This window comes from Prunus mume, linkage group LG8, assembly GCF_029339155.1.
Source record: "Prunus mume cultivar Tortuosa linkage group LG8, ASM2933915v1, whole genome shotgun sequence".
NCBI lineage: Eukaryota > Viridiplantae > Streptophyta > Magnoliopsida > Rosales > Rosaceae > Prunus > Prunus mume.
The window spans coordinates 7,017,946-7,035,464 of NC_142705.1; the positions used below are offsets into that span (position 1 = coordinate 7,017,946).

General features: G+C 38.5%; 4 protein-coding genes across 5 annotated transcripts; 3 read left to right on the forward strand and 1 right to left on the reverse strand.

The window, feature by feature from the left end:
* The first annotated feature begins 103 nt into the window (after positions 1-103).
* On the forward strand, positions 104-5,120 carry LOC103340175 (transmembrane/coiled-coil protein (DUF726)). The gene is made up of 16 exons (XM_089042318.1): positions 104-381; positions 496-738; positions 904-985; positions 1,103-1,744; positions 1,985-2,150; positions 2,266-2,418; positions 2,576-2,673; positions 2,854-2,945; positions 3,077-3,147; positions 3,233-3,368; positions 3,535-3,594; positions 3,697-3,779; positions 3,842-3,918; positions 4,030-4,100; positions 4,437-4,494; positions 4,701-5,120. Exons 2-16 carry the CDS (start codon positions 509-511, stop codon positions 4,821-4,823), a joined length of 2,142 nt encoding a protein of 713 aa, XP_088898444.1. The 5' UTR covers positions 104-381; positions 496-508; the 3' UTR covers positions 4,824-5,120.
* A 1,685-nt stretch (positions 5,121-6,805) lies between these two features.
* Positions 6,806-9,141, forward strand: LOC103340174 (altered inheritance of mitochondria protein). The gene is made up of 5 exons (XM_008243562.2): positions 6,806-7,019; positions 7,533-7,699; positions 8,171-8,246; positions 8,552-8,624; positions 8,737-9,141. The coding sequence occupies exons 1-5, from the start codon at positions 6,866-6,868 to the stop codon at positions 8,855-8,857; spliced, it is 591 nt and encodes a 196-aa protein (XP_008241784.1). The 5' UTR covers positions 6,806-6,865; the 3' UTR covers positions 8,858-9,141.
* Positions 9,142-9,822: 681 nt separating this feature from the next.
* On the forward strand, positions 9,823-12,840 carry LOC103340173 (coiled-coil 90B-like protein (DUF1640)). 2 transcript variants are annotated; one of them, XM_008243561.2, is made up of 8 exons: positions 9,827-10,017; positions 10,119-10,447; positions 10,619-10,750; positions 10,876-10,935; positions 11,999-12,075; positions 12,184-12,240; positions 12,346-12,412; positions 12,497-12,840. In XM_008243561.2, the coding sequence occupies exons 2-8, from the start codon at positions 10,247-10,249 to the stop codon at positions 12,614-12,616; spliced, it is 714 nt and encodes a 237-aa protein (XP_008241783.2). In that variant the 5' UTR covers positions 9,827-10,017; positions 10,119-10,246; the 3' UTR covers positions 12,617-12,840. The 2 variants fall into 2 exon arrangements, with proteins under 2 accessions (XP_008241782.2, XP_008241783.2); XM_008243560.2 differs by having other exon boundaries at positions 9,823-10,447.
* A 1,698-nt stretch (positions 12,841-14,538) lies between these two features.
* FAH1 (ferulic acid 5-hydroxylase 1) lies at positions 14,539-16,626 on the reverse strand. The gene is made up of 2 exons (XM_008243559.2): positions 15,634-16,626; positions 14,539-15,420 (listed from the first exon to the last, which is right to left on the reverse strand). The coding sequence occupies exons 1-2, from the start codon at positions 16,564-16,566 to the stop codon at positions 14,800-14,802; spliced, it is 1,554 nt and encodes a 517-aa protein (XP_008241781.2). The 5' UTR covers positions 16,567-16,626; the 3' UTR covers positions 14,539-14,799.
* Between the last annotated feature and the right edge of the window lie 893 nt (positions 16,627-17,519).

The following is a 17,519-nucleotide window of genomic DNA, read 5'->3' on the forward strand; positions in this document are numbered from 1 at the left end:
CACAAATGTTTTTGGTTGACCAAAAATGCTTTTTGACCTGTCAAAAGCACTCCCAAATACCTAATTAGCTATTCCTCTGTAGCAGTATTTTTCTTTTTAATGCAACGTTGGAAGACGTCCCAATATTAGTCCAATTATAAAGAAATGCTGTCTAATTTAAGGATAGAAAATAGTAATTTTATTTATTTATGAGAAATTAGCAATTTGAAATGAGACGTGTAGCTAGCTGCTAATGTATCGAAAACAACTCTTCACGTTGCCGCGTGGGCAAGCAAATAAAAACGACGTCGTGGCTAGCTGTCTCTGGTGCGGAGGAGCCAGGGGGAGGAGAGGAAGTTGAATATTTATTTCAATTTAAAACTCGAGCGTCGAGGGCTTCAGGTTGAATCAACAACATTGCCAATTCTCGCGCGATTGAATTTTGGTCACTATTAGTTTAACCACAAAATAACTACTACAATTAACACAAAAATCACCGAACTCCTATGAATTCAGTTATCTGAGACTCATGGCAACGACGTCGTTCTTGACGCCGACGCAGAGGTACGCCGCCGGAGCTCTGTTCGCGTTCGCTCTTCACCAGGCTCAGATCCACCAGACCCATCCCCTGCGATTGTCCTCTGGAGAAGAAGAATCAACCGAGGAGCGGACCAGTAGTGTCAGCAGCGCCGACTCCGTCTCCGACGGCCCGGAGCTTTGGGTCCATGAAAACTCGGGTCTCCTCCCACCCGTTTTCAGGTCCATTTCACTCCTCAATTTCATTTTTTATATATATTTATTTTATCTGATCTTTCAACCCTGAATATTAGTGGAGCGGTGAAGTGAATTTATATAATAAGGGATTTGAATTGTTGGACTTTCGCTACCCTAAGGCATTTTCAATAATGCTCATGTTGTGAATAGGTTTCTGGAGATTGATTCTGCAGCCTGGTCCGGACTTCAGGAAAGCGCTGCTACTTCTCCCGCTAGCCATCATGTTGGAGCAGTACGTCTGTTTGTTCCAATATTTAGATCACCATTTTATTTTGGGTTAATTTATGTATATATATATATATATATATTTAAAATTATCTTTGCTATGTTTTTTTTGACTTTATCATAGTTCTTGAGGTTGCTTGCTGAAGAAGGTGGTGATGGTGATAAGGATGGTTCACAAAGTGCAGATCAAGAACTTGCTTTGTCCAGAACTGTTGATGCTATGGCACTTAGCATGGAAAAGACTTCAGAGTCTTCCCAATCTAAGAAGGAAAAGCATCGTGAATATGAAAATGAATGCCGTGAGAAATTCTCCACAGCTGAGGTTAAAAAAAACATTGAAGCAGCGGATGAGCATTTGGAAAGTCCGCAGGAGAAAAGGTCCACAGCTGAGGTGAAACAAAAAATTGAAGGAGAGGATGTGCAGTTGGAAAATCTGATGCAGAAATGCTCCACAGCTGATGTGACACAAAACAGTGAAGGAGTGGGTGCACTTTTGGAAAATCAGCAAGACACTGGTGGTAATCTGGTTAGTGCCAAAGACGCACTTGCGGCTAGCAGTGAGATTCGTGAGAAAACTATTGGAGAGTTGACAATGCTCAGTTATCAGAGGAAAGTTACGGTTCTCTACGAGCTTCTTTCAGCTTGTCTGGCTGATAAACGGGAAGACAACAAGAAATGTACCCGTCGAAGAAAGGGTTATGATGCTCGGCATCGTGTAGCTCTGCGATTGCTTGCAACTTGGCTTGATGTCAAGTGGATGAAAATGGTATCTATGTTCGTCCTCTGAGTTCCCTCCTTATTTATTCTACATGTGCTTAGGTTGAAATGTTCTTAGGTTAGTTAGGTGTCTTATGATATGATCAGTATGAAAAGATACTTCCTCATTTTCTTTTTTAATGACCAAGATCAGGATAGTATCGTATTTCGATACAAATTGACAGCAACTACATTCCCTTCTTCATTATGGTCACGTTTTATGCTTTTTGTCCTAAACTTTGCTTTGTAGGAAGTCATTGAGACAATGGTTGCTTGCTCTGCAATGGCATTAGTGAAAAAGGAAGAAGAAAAAGAAGAAACCCAGTCACCAAAAAGCAAATGGGCTAAATGGAAGCGTGGTGGTATCATTGGCGCAGCTGCAATAACCGGAGGAACGTTGCTGACAATAACTGGTGGTATGAGACCCTAAAAAAATCTTTACTCATTGTAGAAGAATTTAAAATCCTTCTACAAGTTCTTCAGCTTCAACGGTTTTGGTCTTCCAATTTGTGTAGTTTTACTTTTCTACAGGATTAGCAGCCCCAGCAATTGCCGCAGGACTTGGTGCTCTAGCTCCAACATTGGGCACTCTCATCCCAATAATTGGAGCAAGCGGGTTTGCTGCAGCTGCAAGTGCTGCCGGAACTGTTGCTGGTTCTGTTGTTGTTGCTGCATCATTTGGAGGTGAATAGGTTTTTATTGTTGTTGAATCATCTGATTTGCTCTTTTTTGTTTCTGTGGGATTCATCTTTTGTATCTACAAACAGTTTCATATTTCATATTCATATTGTATTTGTGCGAACTAATTTATGGTCTACTGCTCACTCTCCATTCAATCAAGCTGCTGGAGCTGGACTCACAGGGAGCAAAATGGCTAGAAGAACTGGAAGTGTAGATGAATTTGAGTTCAGCGCTATAGGAGAAAATCATAACCAGGGCGTGAGTTTTTTATAGCTCCAAATTCTATTTTAGTATTTTTTTTCTTATTATTCTACCATAGGGAGCACTTTTACTATAGTCCGGTGGGCTATTGTTTTGTTTTTACTGTCTCTCTCTCTTTACACACACATATCTATAATTAGTGGTTCAAACTGTAATTTTTCTCACCTTATCTCTCAGAGGCTAGCAGTTGAGATCTTGGTTTCAGGATTTGTTTTTGATAAGGAAGATTTTGTAAGGCCTTGGGAGGGACAGGATGACAATTTGGAAAGGTACAGATATTTTTACTACTCTTCAACATGTTTGAAGAACCTGAAAATTAAACTGAACTGATCCAGGCCTTTGAAATCCATAAATGGAACTTACAGATGAATTATCTATTATGACCTTAACAAATCTATAGGTATGCGCTGGTCTGGGAGTCAAAGAATCTAATTGCAGTTAGCACTGCAATTCAGGATTGGCTTACTTCAAGTAATTGGTTTGGATTGTTGTTATTTACTGGTAATATGACGATATAAATTGCACATGATATTGAGATTACCTCTGGTTGATGTAGGAATTGCAATGGGGTTGATGAAGCAAGGTGCAATGATGACTGTGTTAGGCACTCTTGTTACTGCACTGGCTTGGCCTGCAACATTACTTGCAGCTGCTGATTTTATAGATAGCAAATGGGCAATTGCTGTGGACAGGTCCTTTTTCTCCCCTATCAAGAAGAGTGGGAAAATCTTTCTTTTAAGTTCATTCTTCTTTGTGATTTCCAGAAGCTTTGGTCAGGAATGCTGGAGTTACTCTAGAGTAGCAATGTTTGTTGTGAGTTTCAATCTAGACTTGTTCAACCTTTTTTTTATATTCCAGGTCAGACAAAGCAGGAAGGCTGCTTGCTGAGGTGTTATTAAAAGGAATTCATGGGAACAGGTCAACATCATAACTTGAAATTATTGTTATCTCATTACTTCAGAAATTCCTAAAAAACCAATCCAAATAATTTTTGTTCGCTCGGGATTTCGTGGACTTCAGGCCTGTAACACTGGTGGGTTTCTCACTTGGAGCACGAGTAATTTTCAAGTGTCTGCAGTGTTTGGCAGAAACTGAAAAGAATGGTAAGTGATAATAATTGCTCATCTATCTCCTCTATCCTGGATTAATAATTATTTCTTGGCAGCTGAACTTGTAGAAAGAGTTGTTCTTCTTGGAGCACCCATCTCGATCGCAGATGAGAAATGGGAAGCTGCTAGAAAGGTGATTGCAAAATTGGTTTTTTTTTTTTCTTTCCTTTTTCTCCACCTCCGAAGTTTGCAGAGTTTTATTATAAATTTGGTGCAAGTGTTTACTACCTCCTGATATTTGCAGATGGTGGCTGGAAGATTTGTCAATGCCTACTCCACAAATGATTGGATGCTTGGGATTGCTTTCCGTGCCAGGTATGCAGAATGGGAGATTGTTTTGGTAGAGCCTTTGGTCATACCAGCAAATTTTAGGAATTGGTGGTTGATTTACTGTAGGAAACATGTTAGGCAGGTCTCTCTCTCTCTCCCCCCTCTTAATGCCCAAGCACACCAGAGAACACATCTCAACCTTGAACTAGCTTACAACTTGATGGCTATACACTTGTTTATGAATACAATTACGTGCCCATTTCAAGGATTTGATAGAAGCAAATGGGATGGGGTGGGGGTCAGTTTATTGCAGCTCTACTATGCTGATAGATTTTTATTTGTCGATTTCCATAATAGTAACTAATGATCACTTTTGAACAGTCTACTTTCTCGAGGATTAGCCGGAATTCAACCAATAAAAGTTGAAGGGATTGAGAATGTAAGTTTTCTCTTCATCTCTCTCTGTCTCTCTCTGCCATCTCAGTTGCTCTTGGGAGCGCATTACTTCAACTAAAATTCTGTGTTCCCCGAATAGAGCTTACTGCTTGAGATAGTTGCTGAAAAGCAGTACATAACTTAGAGTTTGAAGGGGGATATCGATTGAAACCCTTAACAACATCAGTATGCTTTCTTTGGTATTTGCAGGTTGATGTAACAGATGTGATTGATGCCCACTCTTCCTATCTTTGGGGCGCACAGCAGATCCTGGATCTGCTTGAACTGGAGGCCTATTATCCTGTTTTCCGGAGCACTATTTGCATACGATGAAACTGTAACTTCACTACCACCACTCTTCCTTTTCCTGGTTTGTGTGGGGGAAGAAGAAGAACACCAGGTGGATCCAGCTTCTTGTTTCCGTACTTGGTCACTCCATCCATGTCTGTCTTCCACATCTTACTGTAAGAGAACAAAAATGCGTCTCAAATGCTTGAATAAAATGTGTACATATTTTGAGATATCTTGCTCTTTTGGTAATGTTCTTGTGTTGTGCCCTTTGCCTGTATACTATTTGGCAAGGCTGGATATCTTCATTTAACCTCATTTGAAACAAAAAGTTTCTGGGCAGACGAGGGTTAGGCAGTTAGACAGGGCAGTGAGCCCGACTCTTTGCACCCAAGTTCGAATTCATCTCCCGTATATTAGATTAATTTAGAGGTGTTAACTTTAAACTATTGCTTGTTTTTTTTTTTTTTTGAGTTTCTAAATATCTTCATTTAAAAACCAAATACATATAACTCACAGTTAAAATAAAATTTCACCATATCAGATGTTAGTAAAACCATGGATTGTAAGATGATTCATGCAATGCCTTACTGAAAATGAGAAGATAATTGTTTTCTTGATACCAAAAAAAAAAAAAAAAAAAAAAAAAACCATTGGGATAGATTTTTTTTGAACAAATCAATATACTAAAATATTTGGGAGTTTCATTAAAACACCCAAAATAGGAGTTGAAATTATAAAAAAACCCAACACCCAAAACACTTTATAAACGCACCCAAAACTCATAATTACACACACTCAGAACCCATTTATAAACACACCTAAAAAATATACAATTGTTGATTTTGGGTGTGTTTTTATGTTTAAATAGTGTTTGAGTTTTTTTATAAATATATGTCTAGGATCGGGTTTATTTATAAATTTGTAAAAATATTTTAGGTAAGAAATGGTAAAAAAGAATTGTTAAGTAATAAAAATAAAAAATAAAGTCCGGTAAATTCATTAAAAACCTACTTGTTACACTTTATTTTATAAAAAATGCTAGAGGCACCAACTTTGGGCACCAACTCTCTAATAGAGCGTGGGTCCCGGTGTATTGGCGGGCTCCACCTCTATTAGAGAGTTGGTGCCCAAAGTTGGTGCCTCTAGCACCACCCTTATTTTATTATTCCGTGCGAGTAAAACCACGTGTGGCGCCACCCTCTTTTTTTATATAAAAAAATCACAGATCTGACTATACTATTTAAATACATTATATTTAAATGGTATAGCCACGAGGCTATACTATTTAATAAAAAATCCCTCCTGGTTGCATTAGTTTGTACCTTATAGATATTAATTTACAACATATCCAAAGTAGATATTAATCTTCCACTATATGATATTTTAATATATTTTTTATAGCATATGCTATTCTTATTCAATAATATGTGAGAATTATTTGTATAATATGTGAATTTTGTGTGTCTTATTGAAATTTTTGTAAAATGTAAGTATAAAAAATATTAGAAATACTTACATACATATACAATATGACTATTGTATGCTTTTTTTTAAAAACGTGAGACGTGTATAGAACACAAATGTATTGTTGAAAAATACATACGTACATTTATATATGTATACATACATAAAAGACTATAGCAACTCGTCTATACTATTTATTAAATATAATTTTAAAAAAATCAGTAACGCCGCATGGCTAAACTATTTTGAAAATAAAAATTAGAAAAAAAAAAATCTAAATCGTATAGCCGTACGGCTATACTGTTAAAAAAAAATTAAAAACTTGGTATAGCCGGCCGGCTATACAATTTTTAATATAAAAAAAGGACCCCCAACCATTAGGGTCACGTGTCAACACATTTTTTTATATTATAAAAATGGAGTATAGCCGTGCGGCTGTATGATTTATTATTATTATTTTTAATGAAGACCCTCTATCGATTAAACGCCACGTGTCAGAAATAAGTATAGCCGCCCGGCTACACTCAAAATGGAGTACAAAAAACCGAGAGAGCCAAACCCGCGCGACAGGATGAGAAGAGAGTCAGAGTCACAGTGGGGACGACGACGACGCCGACGCCATGGCTACGAATAAGAGTACAGAGAAAGAGAAAGGCCCAGAAAATGTCTCGAAGAAAGGGAGATCATGCAAAGGAACACTTTATTATTCAACCGCTCTCAAATCCAATGCTTACAATCCTATCTGCCTCGGCGTTCCTCGCACCCTCCCTCAAGGTCTCTCTTCTGTAAAACTTCCCTTCTCTTTTTCCTTCCTTGTTATTTTTCGTTGGGTTCTCGAGAAAAACAAACAATTAAACATTAGTTCCATAACCAACCGACCTATTTTTTTTAATTAATTCACGAGACATCTGATCGATTGCGGAACTTTCGGTTCTCTTAGAGAATTCTAACTTTTAGGGTTTCGGTGTCTGAATTCTGTTTCTTTTTAAATTTAAATTTTGTAAACCAGGTTTTAGCTTTTCACCTTATATTTGAGATTCATTCATGAAAGTTTAGGTTAGGAAAAAGTCATCATCTTTGAGCTGCAGACAGCTTATTTTTTTGCTTTTCCTATAAAGGATTCATCTTTCTTTGCTAGTTTTGTAAATTTGATTTTAGAACCACATTTATTTTTTCTGGATTAGATTGTTTGCTTTGTGCTCTCCTTTTTGCCAGTTGAAACTTTATATATATATATATATGAAAGTCGTATTGGCCTACCTACTAATATGTAGATTTGGTGACCAGTGCCTGACTCAGTAGTTGTAGCAACTGAGATGGAGGCTTCTAAAGAGGATCGACATCTTGCTGATTTTCGTTATGCTTGTGCTGGTTACTCTATGTATTTGGATCGAATTAAAGAAGACCCTTCTCAAAAGAACACATCAGAATTGCCCGTTTGTGTTGGCTTGGAGGTAATCTCTCACCCTCTCTTTCTCTCTTTCGCTCAGAAACTCACACACAATGAAACATTTTATTATGTGCTTATATGAGATGTGGGGGTTCATGTGCTTGCTTATTGACTTTAATTGGTTGCTTAAATGCATGGAGATTTGCAATTGTTTTTCTTTGTCTTTTAATTTAATTTTGATGTTAATTGGATTAGTTATTACTTTACCTTGCTTTACAGTTTACATAATGAGATCATGTTATACGAGATCTCAATATATTGTATGATAATGATAATCAGCTATGAGCTATTCACGGAGGTCGTGACTTTTGAGTTTTGGTGCAAATTGGAGCAGGATCGTTCTTAGATAGCTGGAAGTAATATGGTCTGTGTAGCAAGTTGACTTTATGGGCACATGAAATTTCTAATTAAACAGCTCCTTTTGCGTGCATTAGTTTTTGTTTAGCAAGCAATCTGACTAAATGAGTTGCTGCAGCTTTTGGTTGGCAAAAGAATCCATAAAACATCACCAGCTGCCGCTCCTGTTTCTACCCATGTTCATCACAAAGAGGGTAATGAAAAAAAATTTGTTTGCCAGTCTCTTTTTTTTTTTTTAAACTTGTCATTCTCTTTCCAGGTGTTTCTTACAATAGTTTGCCTTCAATATAGTCAAGGTCTTCCTGCAAAAATGACATGTAGATAGTGAGATCGTGCGAGTATAATTCCACTGAACTTAGCTTAATTCTGCTAGTTACTGATATACATTCCTGAGATGGTCGCTTTGGTTAAGAATATATTAACTATATAGTATTTGGTTTCTATAAATGTTACATTATCATCTGTTGTCAGCTATTTATCCCTTTTCTTTACCTTCTAGATGCTCGTGAAGTCCCTCAGACTCAGAGGCACCAGCCACCTACTCAATCTGCCGGAACTGTTTTCTTGAACAAGTAAGCTATGACTAGACTATTCAAGTGAAGAATATGAAATCCTGGTTTTGCGAAACTTTCAGCCTTATTTCGTAAGGGTTATCTTATCTGGTGTTTGTTAACGAATGTGTAGGTTTTCAAGAAATGCAGATCTTGTTGCTTCAGGGGTGACTAAGAACGTGTATAAAGTAGGTAACTACATTAAAGGAAGTCTCTCAGATTTTTTGTTCCCATACAGAGGGAGATCAAAGTAAGATGGCTTGTTGAAGATATTGGACGACCGAATAAATATACTCAAGAAGCGGGATTCGGCTTCAAGTCGACCTGGTTTCTGTGCTTGTTTATAACACCTCACTCCACATTTTGAGCAATATAATGTTAGTGCAACTGCTAGTCGTAGATGGTGATTATTATTTGTTCTCTAATTGTTTATTTAGTGGTGGAGGAATGTGACAAGAGGTTCTGTTTTTTTTTGGGGTCTGAACAAGGGGTTCTGTTATGTTTGATACAATGAAATCCAAATTGTGCTATTTGCTAATCTTGCCGTACGATTGCCATAACACTAGCATACAACCCTGATATACACTACTTTTAACGTTATGATTCTCATATACAACCTTTGTAAACCTTTCTCACAGAACCGGTCGCATAGCTATCATGTAAGTGAATTGAATTTAGCTGAGGTGGTGTTGCAAGGAAGGAATGGAGTTTATGTCTCTTCTCTACACATGCATCCGTCTGTGAGCGAATGTACGTGTGCAAATGTTCGTGTACGCGCACGCATAGTCGACATTAATATATGCGCGTCGTGCACACGCAAGTGTGAGCGACATTAATGTACTTGCACACGCACATCTTGATATTCATTTTTCTCTTGCCATATTCGAATTCCAGTCCATATTTTTTTCTTTGTTATTTTATTTTTGGGTAATGGGGGTTTCTCTGACTAAACCAGTAAGACTGGATGAAGATAATGTATTGGTCTTGTGAGCTGGTTCATTAGAAAAGCCAAAGTTTAATTACCCCCATGACCAGTGGACCTGCCTGCCTCCAGCTAAAAAGGTCGGAATTATCGTAGAGACGATAATATAACTACTTAATTAAGAAACGTGCTTAAGATAATTAGCAGTTTGTGTTCAATTATTAGTAGTTCGCAAAAATAAAAATAGAAAAAGGTGGTGCGAAGGCTAATAAAATAGCAGCAAGCTAGCAAGCAACCGCGAAATCAAACCCAAACTCTTTCTTTGCTGATCCTCCTCTCTTTCTTCTCTTCGCGAATCCCGAGAAGGACACAAGGACAAACAAGCCTATCCAGGTTCATCCTCTCCTTTTGGATTTCTCAGCTAACAATAAAGCCTTCTCTCTCTTCTTCTCCTAACGCTCTTAGCCCCGTTTCGTAGCTTTTCCGATACAGGTACTGGATCGGATTCAGTTTTCGTTTCATTATTGCATTCTCGCGTTTCCTTGCGTTTTCTCAGTAACCAAACGGTTCGCATTTCTCTTCCCTGTGTGAAGATTCTGTCATTGTTCTTCGCGCGATTTGTTTGACCGGTCAAAGGAGGTTTCAGAATCGATTGATATTTTTGGGGCTTGGGATTTTCAATTAGCATTCGGAAATCAGGTTCTGCGGAAATCGAATTCGAATGGCCGCTGCTGCGGCTTGTAAACGGGTCGGGCAATTAGGAACCAATTCGGGGTTCGGATTGTCCGGTTTCGGAGGTCCTGCTGCTTCGAAAGTTGCGGTGTCTCCGTCTTTGGAGTACAGGCATTTGGATTGCAGACTGACTTCTCAGCTCGTCAAATCTAATGGAAAGCGATTGTTTCTCGTCGACACATTAGCCTTGGTGAGCAATCACATCGCTTTCTCTTACATTCAATTTTCCAAATTTATCTATACGATGTTATTTGAATTTCTGAAAATGATAAGTTTGTGAAAATCTCAAATGGCAAAAGAAATTACAGTGACATTGGAGTAGGCTGTAATTGAGCCTAATTATATGCTGCATTTCGTCTAGGTTAGGAGGTTAGAGGGCCAAGGCGTGCCCTCAAAGCATGCCGAGGCGATAACAGCTGCCATTACTGAAGTTTTGAACGATAGCTTGGAAAATGTGTCTAATTCATTTGTTTCCAAAGGAGAGATGCAGAAAGTAAGTGACTCTCATTTTTACTGTTACTTTTCTATGCTTGATTATCTCTGTGTATATTGGCGTTCATCAATTCATGAGGAGACAATTTAATTATCCGATTGGGTTTTGTGTGTGTATAATATCAGACCGAGATGATCCAAGAATCCAATTTGTCCAAATTCAAATCCGAAATTCAAAGCGCACAGGTACTTACTAGTTCCTTATGTTAATCACTACGTCGGGCTGGTGGTTTTCTATTTGATTGTTGTTGAATTTTCTTTCTGGTAATGTCTTTGTTTGGTTCTTTTGGCAAACCAAGAACTTATGTCGCCTGTTTAACTTCTGTTGATTATGAGCAGCCAGGGATTGTGGATTATATTCTTCTAGTTCCCATCCCAAATCTTATTATTGTCTTGCATGCAAACATTGTGACTGAGTGACCTGGAATACCCTTTGTAATTGGTCACAACTGTTTCTTTTTTCAGTTGTGTTTATCGTGCATAAATAACCACCAAATCATTGATGGTATGCCAATCCAGATTAGATTTCAACTGAAACTGTTGTCTCTAAGCTCCCGTTAACACCAATAAACATGATTTTATTGCTTCTCCTCTCTAATTTTGAGTTAGACTAAATAGTGATCTTCATGAAATATGCCCCCAGTCCCCACCGTTTTTGTATGTGTGTGAGCATTATGATAAATGATTGTGCCCCAATCATGGCTGATCATAATATTTGGACATTAAAATGTTTAGTAGTGTTCATGTACCTAAAGTATGATGCCTCCATTTTCTGGGTGGCTGTTGCATGGTGTGGCGTGCTTCTGATTGTGGATCTTACCAGCAACTATAAGCCAAACATTTAAGATTTTAGTCATACATTTGGTTACTTTGGTTGGCATTTCAGTCTCCTAAGAAACATTTGATTTTCTGGGCATGAATTTACTAAACTATTCTATGAAGACCATAATTCTCATTTCATAGGCAGCATATGGGAGATGGAATGAAATTAAGGAACCCATTTGGAACCAATTTTAGATGAAATTGATTTTTTTTCTTTTCAATATAATTGATCACAAGAAGGATAGTTATTGAGTTATCTTTTCCAAGTGACCTTGATTTGTTGGTTAATTTGTTTAAAAATTCCTGGAAGACTCTAAAGAGGCTGAACTCTTATGTTATCTAAAGAATCCTTGCAATGAAAAATAAGGATTTATTAGTTCCTGGGCTAGCTTCTATTGGTAATTTCATTGAAAAATATGTGATGCAGGGACACCATTTTTCTTTGTTGCAACATGAGACTGAAAAACTTCGGAATGATATAGAGAAGATGCGTAGCGAATTGAGGTCTGATTTATGGAGTTACTTTACTGTCGTTTTCTGTCTGTTTCCTTGTCCGTGTGTATGCTTTTTCGTAATGATCTTCACGATGCAAATATTTTCATTGTGATGCAGGTATGAAATCGACAAAGTTACTGCAGGGCAGCGGTTGGACTTGAATCTTGAAAGGGGGTAAATGACTACATTGAAACTTTTTATCCTCTGAGCATCTCAGGAACCTCTGTTTCAGTCATGATATTCACCCTCCTTGTTCATTCTTATGGTTATCGAGTGTAGGAGGATACGGGAAGAGCTATCAAATCAGAATGCAGAAACTAATAACCTTACTAACAAACTTGATCGGGTGAGAATTGGTGCGAATACTTTTCCGATTGAACTAGGAGTGGACGATTTCTGATACTAACTATTACTTGTATATTATTACCAGGAAATTCATGCTCTAAGGGCACAGGTGGAAGCAGCAAAATATGATGTCATAAAATACTGCATAGGTACTCTTGTTTCCATTTCTGCTGTTGGTCTTGCTGTGCTTCGTATCTTGTTGTAAACGTTTTTTTATAGTCAACGACGACAAAACCCAATAGGGGAAACTGGGAAAAGGTTCATTCTTTTCAAGGTGTTGTTCTTTTCTTTTCATTTTTTTTGGGTTACAAGCTGTTGTATTTTTAAGAAATATGATAAAGATGTGAAAGATTAGGACATTGTAAGTGGGGCCTAGCCCAAGGAAGAAATCAATTACGCAATCCAAATATTCATCTTATTAGAATTCAATTAAGTCTCTCTCTCTCTCTCTCTCTCTCTCTCTCTCTCTCTCTCTCTCTCTCTCTCTCTCTCTCTCCTGTGCCAATATGATGCAAGTCCAACGTCAATAAATGATGGGTAAGGAAGTTCATGGGCTGGGTTTGGCTGGGTCTGATATCATCTATAATAATTTTGTTTCTTTAAATAAAAATAAAAATAAAAATAAAAATAAAAATAAATAAAAAATAAAAAAAACCTTCCACTAATAGCTCTGCAATTAATCAGTGACTATTAAAAACGCATTATATCCCTTCAACTAGGTGTATATTTTTATTTTTTGTTAATGAGATTTGCTCATAACTTTGAGTTTTAAATGTAAGTTTTGCCCAACCGAATTTCGAATCTTGAATTCGCCACTAGTTTGGTTTCCTCCAATCTAACAAATAAAAACGCATTCATCAAGCTATGCATACACCTATGTCATCTGTCTCTAGGTCTTCTCTGTACGCATCTACATCCTGGGGAGTTCCAAAGTTTGACCTCAAAACTCATCAGTCTAATCTGAGTGCCGCATACACACGCAACGCAACTACAGAGACCTTAAAAATAAAAAACAAAACCAGATAATATATTGGGATAGAAATAGGTTGGTGTGTTTGAACTGGATTGGATAGGATAGTATTCAATCCCACTCCATTTCCCAAACGCAAGCTAAACTTCTAAGCACAGTGGGGTCTTATTCAAGCACCATTGCACCAAGCCACCAACTTTACAAAAATGGACAAGGATGGATATATAATATACAAATATCCTACAGAATCTGATTGGATTGCATATTGGTGGCCCTTATGTCCTCTATTGTCCATATCCCACGTTTGTTGAAGATGAGAAATCTCAGATGGAACCTCCCCCCACCTCACCTCTCAATCTCATGCCCAGTCTCATTATTCTACCCAAAGAAAACACAAGAAAGGCCTCACGTCCTCCTCACTCGTCCTCACTGCCTACCTAAACTCAATATATTTTATATATATCTCTCTCTTTCTCTGTATCAATTGTACCAAGTACAAACATGTTTTGTTGCCACCAGGCCAATTACAACACTTTTTTGCACGCACATGTTTGATGCATATTGCACCACCGGCACAGACTCTGCTCCGGTGCTCAGTACAAGTATAATTTTCGTGAGTACCTAGTATATTACACCAAGCGCATTACAACACTGTTTTGCATGGACGTGTTTGATGCATATTGGCCGTGATGCTCTGTATTAGTATAATTGTGTCTATCTCTTTCATCGCATGATTGATTTATTGAGAAACTTTGTCAATGGACCCACCAAAATACTTTGCTCTAACTCATTCATGCACCATAGAGCCTTATATTGAGATTCACATTTAGCACTATATAGCAAGCGAAAGAGTCAAAAGTGTCAATTCTTGGAGCTGCTGATGACAGTATGAACAACTTCAGTCGCAAGCATATACAAACTTAATATAAATATTCACACATCCAGCCACAAATATTCCCTAAAGTCACGAGAACACTTTCACTTGCACCCAAAAAAGGGTTACAAATTACACAAAATTATACACCAAGTGTTTGCAATGATAATATATATTTTTTCCACTGTGACAAATATATATATATTTTTTCAAATTGATCCATTATTTGAATACAATAGTAAGAAAATTAAAATAAAATAAAAAAGAGGGAAAAGAAAGGAAATCCAAGACAAATTTCCATACATATGAAACAAATCAAAGAGAGTGTTTATACACAAAGAAAGAGAATACAAATTCCCTCATTTCTTGTTTCCAAAGTCTCTTTTCAATTATTTGTTTTCTGGGTTCCCAAACATTTTAAATATAAAAAAAAAAAAAAAAAAGGAAAAAAACCCCCGCAATTTACCTGTGCGTCGCCGTTTCATTGTTATGTATACTTGAAATTTTGGGACACCAAGTTTTTCTCATCCTCGTCATGAGATCATCACAGTGGACAAACCACCCTTTTACTCGGTACGGCAATGAGTCGACTCGCTCTGGGAGCGGTGAGTCCAAACACGTCGTTCATGTCGAGCTCACTGGGTTTCATCCCATCAGGCAACTCCCACGTAAAACAGTGGAGCAAATGCCCCACCGCCAACTCCAGCGAGTACAACCCGAGCTGCATGCCCGGGCACGACCTCCGACCGGACCCGAACGGAATGAACTCGAAGTTGCTCCCCTTAAAGTCCGGCACACCCTCTTTCAAAAACCTAGAGGGCTTGAAGGACTCTGCGTCCTCCCACGAGTCCTTGTCACGCCCGATGGCCCACGAGTTGATCATAACGCGTGACTTTTTGGGGATGTGGTAGCCGGCCACCTCCGCGTCCTCCGCCGTCTCGTGGAGGAGCAGTGGAATCGGAGGGTGTAGCCGCAGTGTCTCTTTAAGTGCACATTTTAGGTAAGTCAACTTCTCAAAGTCTCCCTCTTCAGGTCGGCGATCAAGACCCACCACGTCAGCAAGTTCTTGTTGGACCCTCTTTAGCTCATCTGGGTTCCTCATTAGCTCCGCCATGGCCCACTCTATCGCCGATGCCACCGTCTCTGTCCCGCCAAACATAACATCCTGCAGGCGACACATGTCAATTAATTAGTTCATTTATTTAGTTTACTAAATGACTGATATGTTATGCTGTTAGAATGTCAATTTGATTTATAATTAATTCAAAATAATATTATACGATAGAAATTTACAGTCTAACAATATAATATGTCAGCATTTTCAGATTTTTCCGAATTAATTGTGGTTTTGTATGGTATAGAAGGCGCAATAATTTACCATGATGATGGCCTTGATGTTATCTCTAGTAAGGTTGATGGCGTTTTGCAAATTGTCATCAGACTCATTTACTTTGGCTTCATCACTGTAAAAAGCCAACAATTCATCCACCATATCAGTTTCACCGCCATTCGATCCGTCACTGTTCTTCTTCTTCTGCATGTGGTCGTCTATGATGCTGTCGATAAATCCATCCAACGACTGACGAGCCCTAGCCAGCCTGTTGTTGAGCCCCTGAGGGTCAACCCAACCAAGGCAAGGAATAAAATCCGCAATATTGAAAGCCCCGAACAACTTCGAAAATTCCTGCAATATCCCAATAAACTCATCCTGCCCTTCGTCCGAGCTCGTCCCGAAGGCCGCCCGATAAATAATATTCTTCGTCAACGAAAAAACCAGCTCCCCGATATTCACAGCCGAACCGGCCTGAACAGCGACGGTAAGGACCGCCGTGTCCACCTCGTCCCTCACGGCGTCCCAGGACTCTGCGCGCTTCCGGCTGAAGAGTTTCATCACGCAGAGCTTACGCATCTGGCGCCAAAAGGGACCGTAGTGGGCGAAAGCCATGTCGGCGCGGTCGTAGGTGAGGTAGCTGATGGCGATGGTGGCGGGGCGGTTGGAGAAGATGTTGTCCTGGACTTGGAGGACCTGGCGCGCCACGTCAGGGTTTGAAATGCCGACCATGTGGAGGAACCCCATGCGGAGGTGGAAGATGCCGCCATATTGCTTGGCCAGCTTGGCAAGGCCTCGGTGGGTTATTTGGTCCATCATCAGCATGTTGCCGATGATGGGGAGGCCTGTGGGGCCCGGTGGGTAGGGGGAGCGTCTTCGAGACCGGTATTGGAGGACTAGGCCGGAGAGGAAGAGGAACGGGACGATGAAGAAGAGTGCCATGGGTTGTATGGTTTGCAAGGCTTGGAGAAGAGAATCCATGTGGTTTGTATTTTTTGGGTGCGTAGAGTAGTTTGTTGTGTGTGCAACTCAAAATGTTGCTAAGTTGGATGAGATATTATGGGGCCTTTTATATACAAAGTTTGCGTACTGCTGTTGAATTTAGTCACGCGATTTAGAATTCAAATGAATTGAATAAATTGAAAAGGGTTTGTCTTTTATTTTTGTTTTAATATTATTTTATGATTTTGTGGTAAGGATGGAAGTTGGACTATTGTCTCTGAATGAGTAAACGTAAAACCAGAAGACGGTGGGAAAAGACGGGAGATTTATGGATTTCCAAACTGCTTTGACGTATAGATACGTACTAACATCCTTCTATATAAACAGTGATGAGGGATATTATCTGCTATATGTACATGAATTTAGGTCAATTAGTTAAAGCCGTATAAAGGCATTCTTCGCCGCTTTGCAACCGACTTCGATGTAAAACAAAATACAAAATAAACCAAAAAAGGGAGTAGGTAGCTTTTACTTCTGTTTTTGAGAAAATTGCTTTAATTTGACTTTGTCTGAAGTAAAGCGATTGAATACTTCTAGAATTAATGAAATTAATAGAGAAAAAAAAAATTATGAAGCTTCCGTATATGATTGAAAAGTATCATTTTTCTTTTTCATTTAAATAAGAAGAAGGTTGAAATAACTTTGTTTCAAGTACTATTTTTTATTAAAAAGAGCGATAACATACTAAATTCATACACATTATATTATTTTTTTATATAGTTGCCAGAAGTTAGTTAACAGAATTTAAATTGGTTATCTCAATTTTCTGCAATTGAGGAACTATATTGTAACTTGCAAGAAACGAACTCAACTTTTGCAAATATTATCACACTAATAAAAGAACAAGCAAGCTCAATAATAAATGGTGTGAACGAATTTCAACAAATTTTAAATGAAGGGTCCGAAAAGTTCTACCATGGCTGCAAGACAAA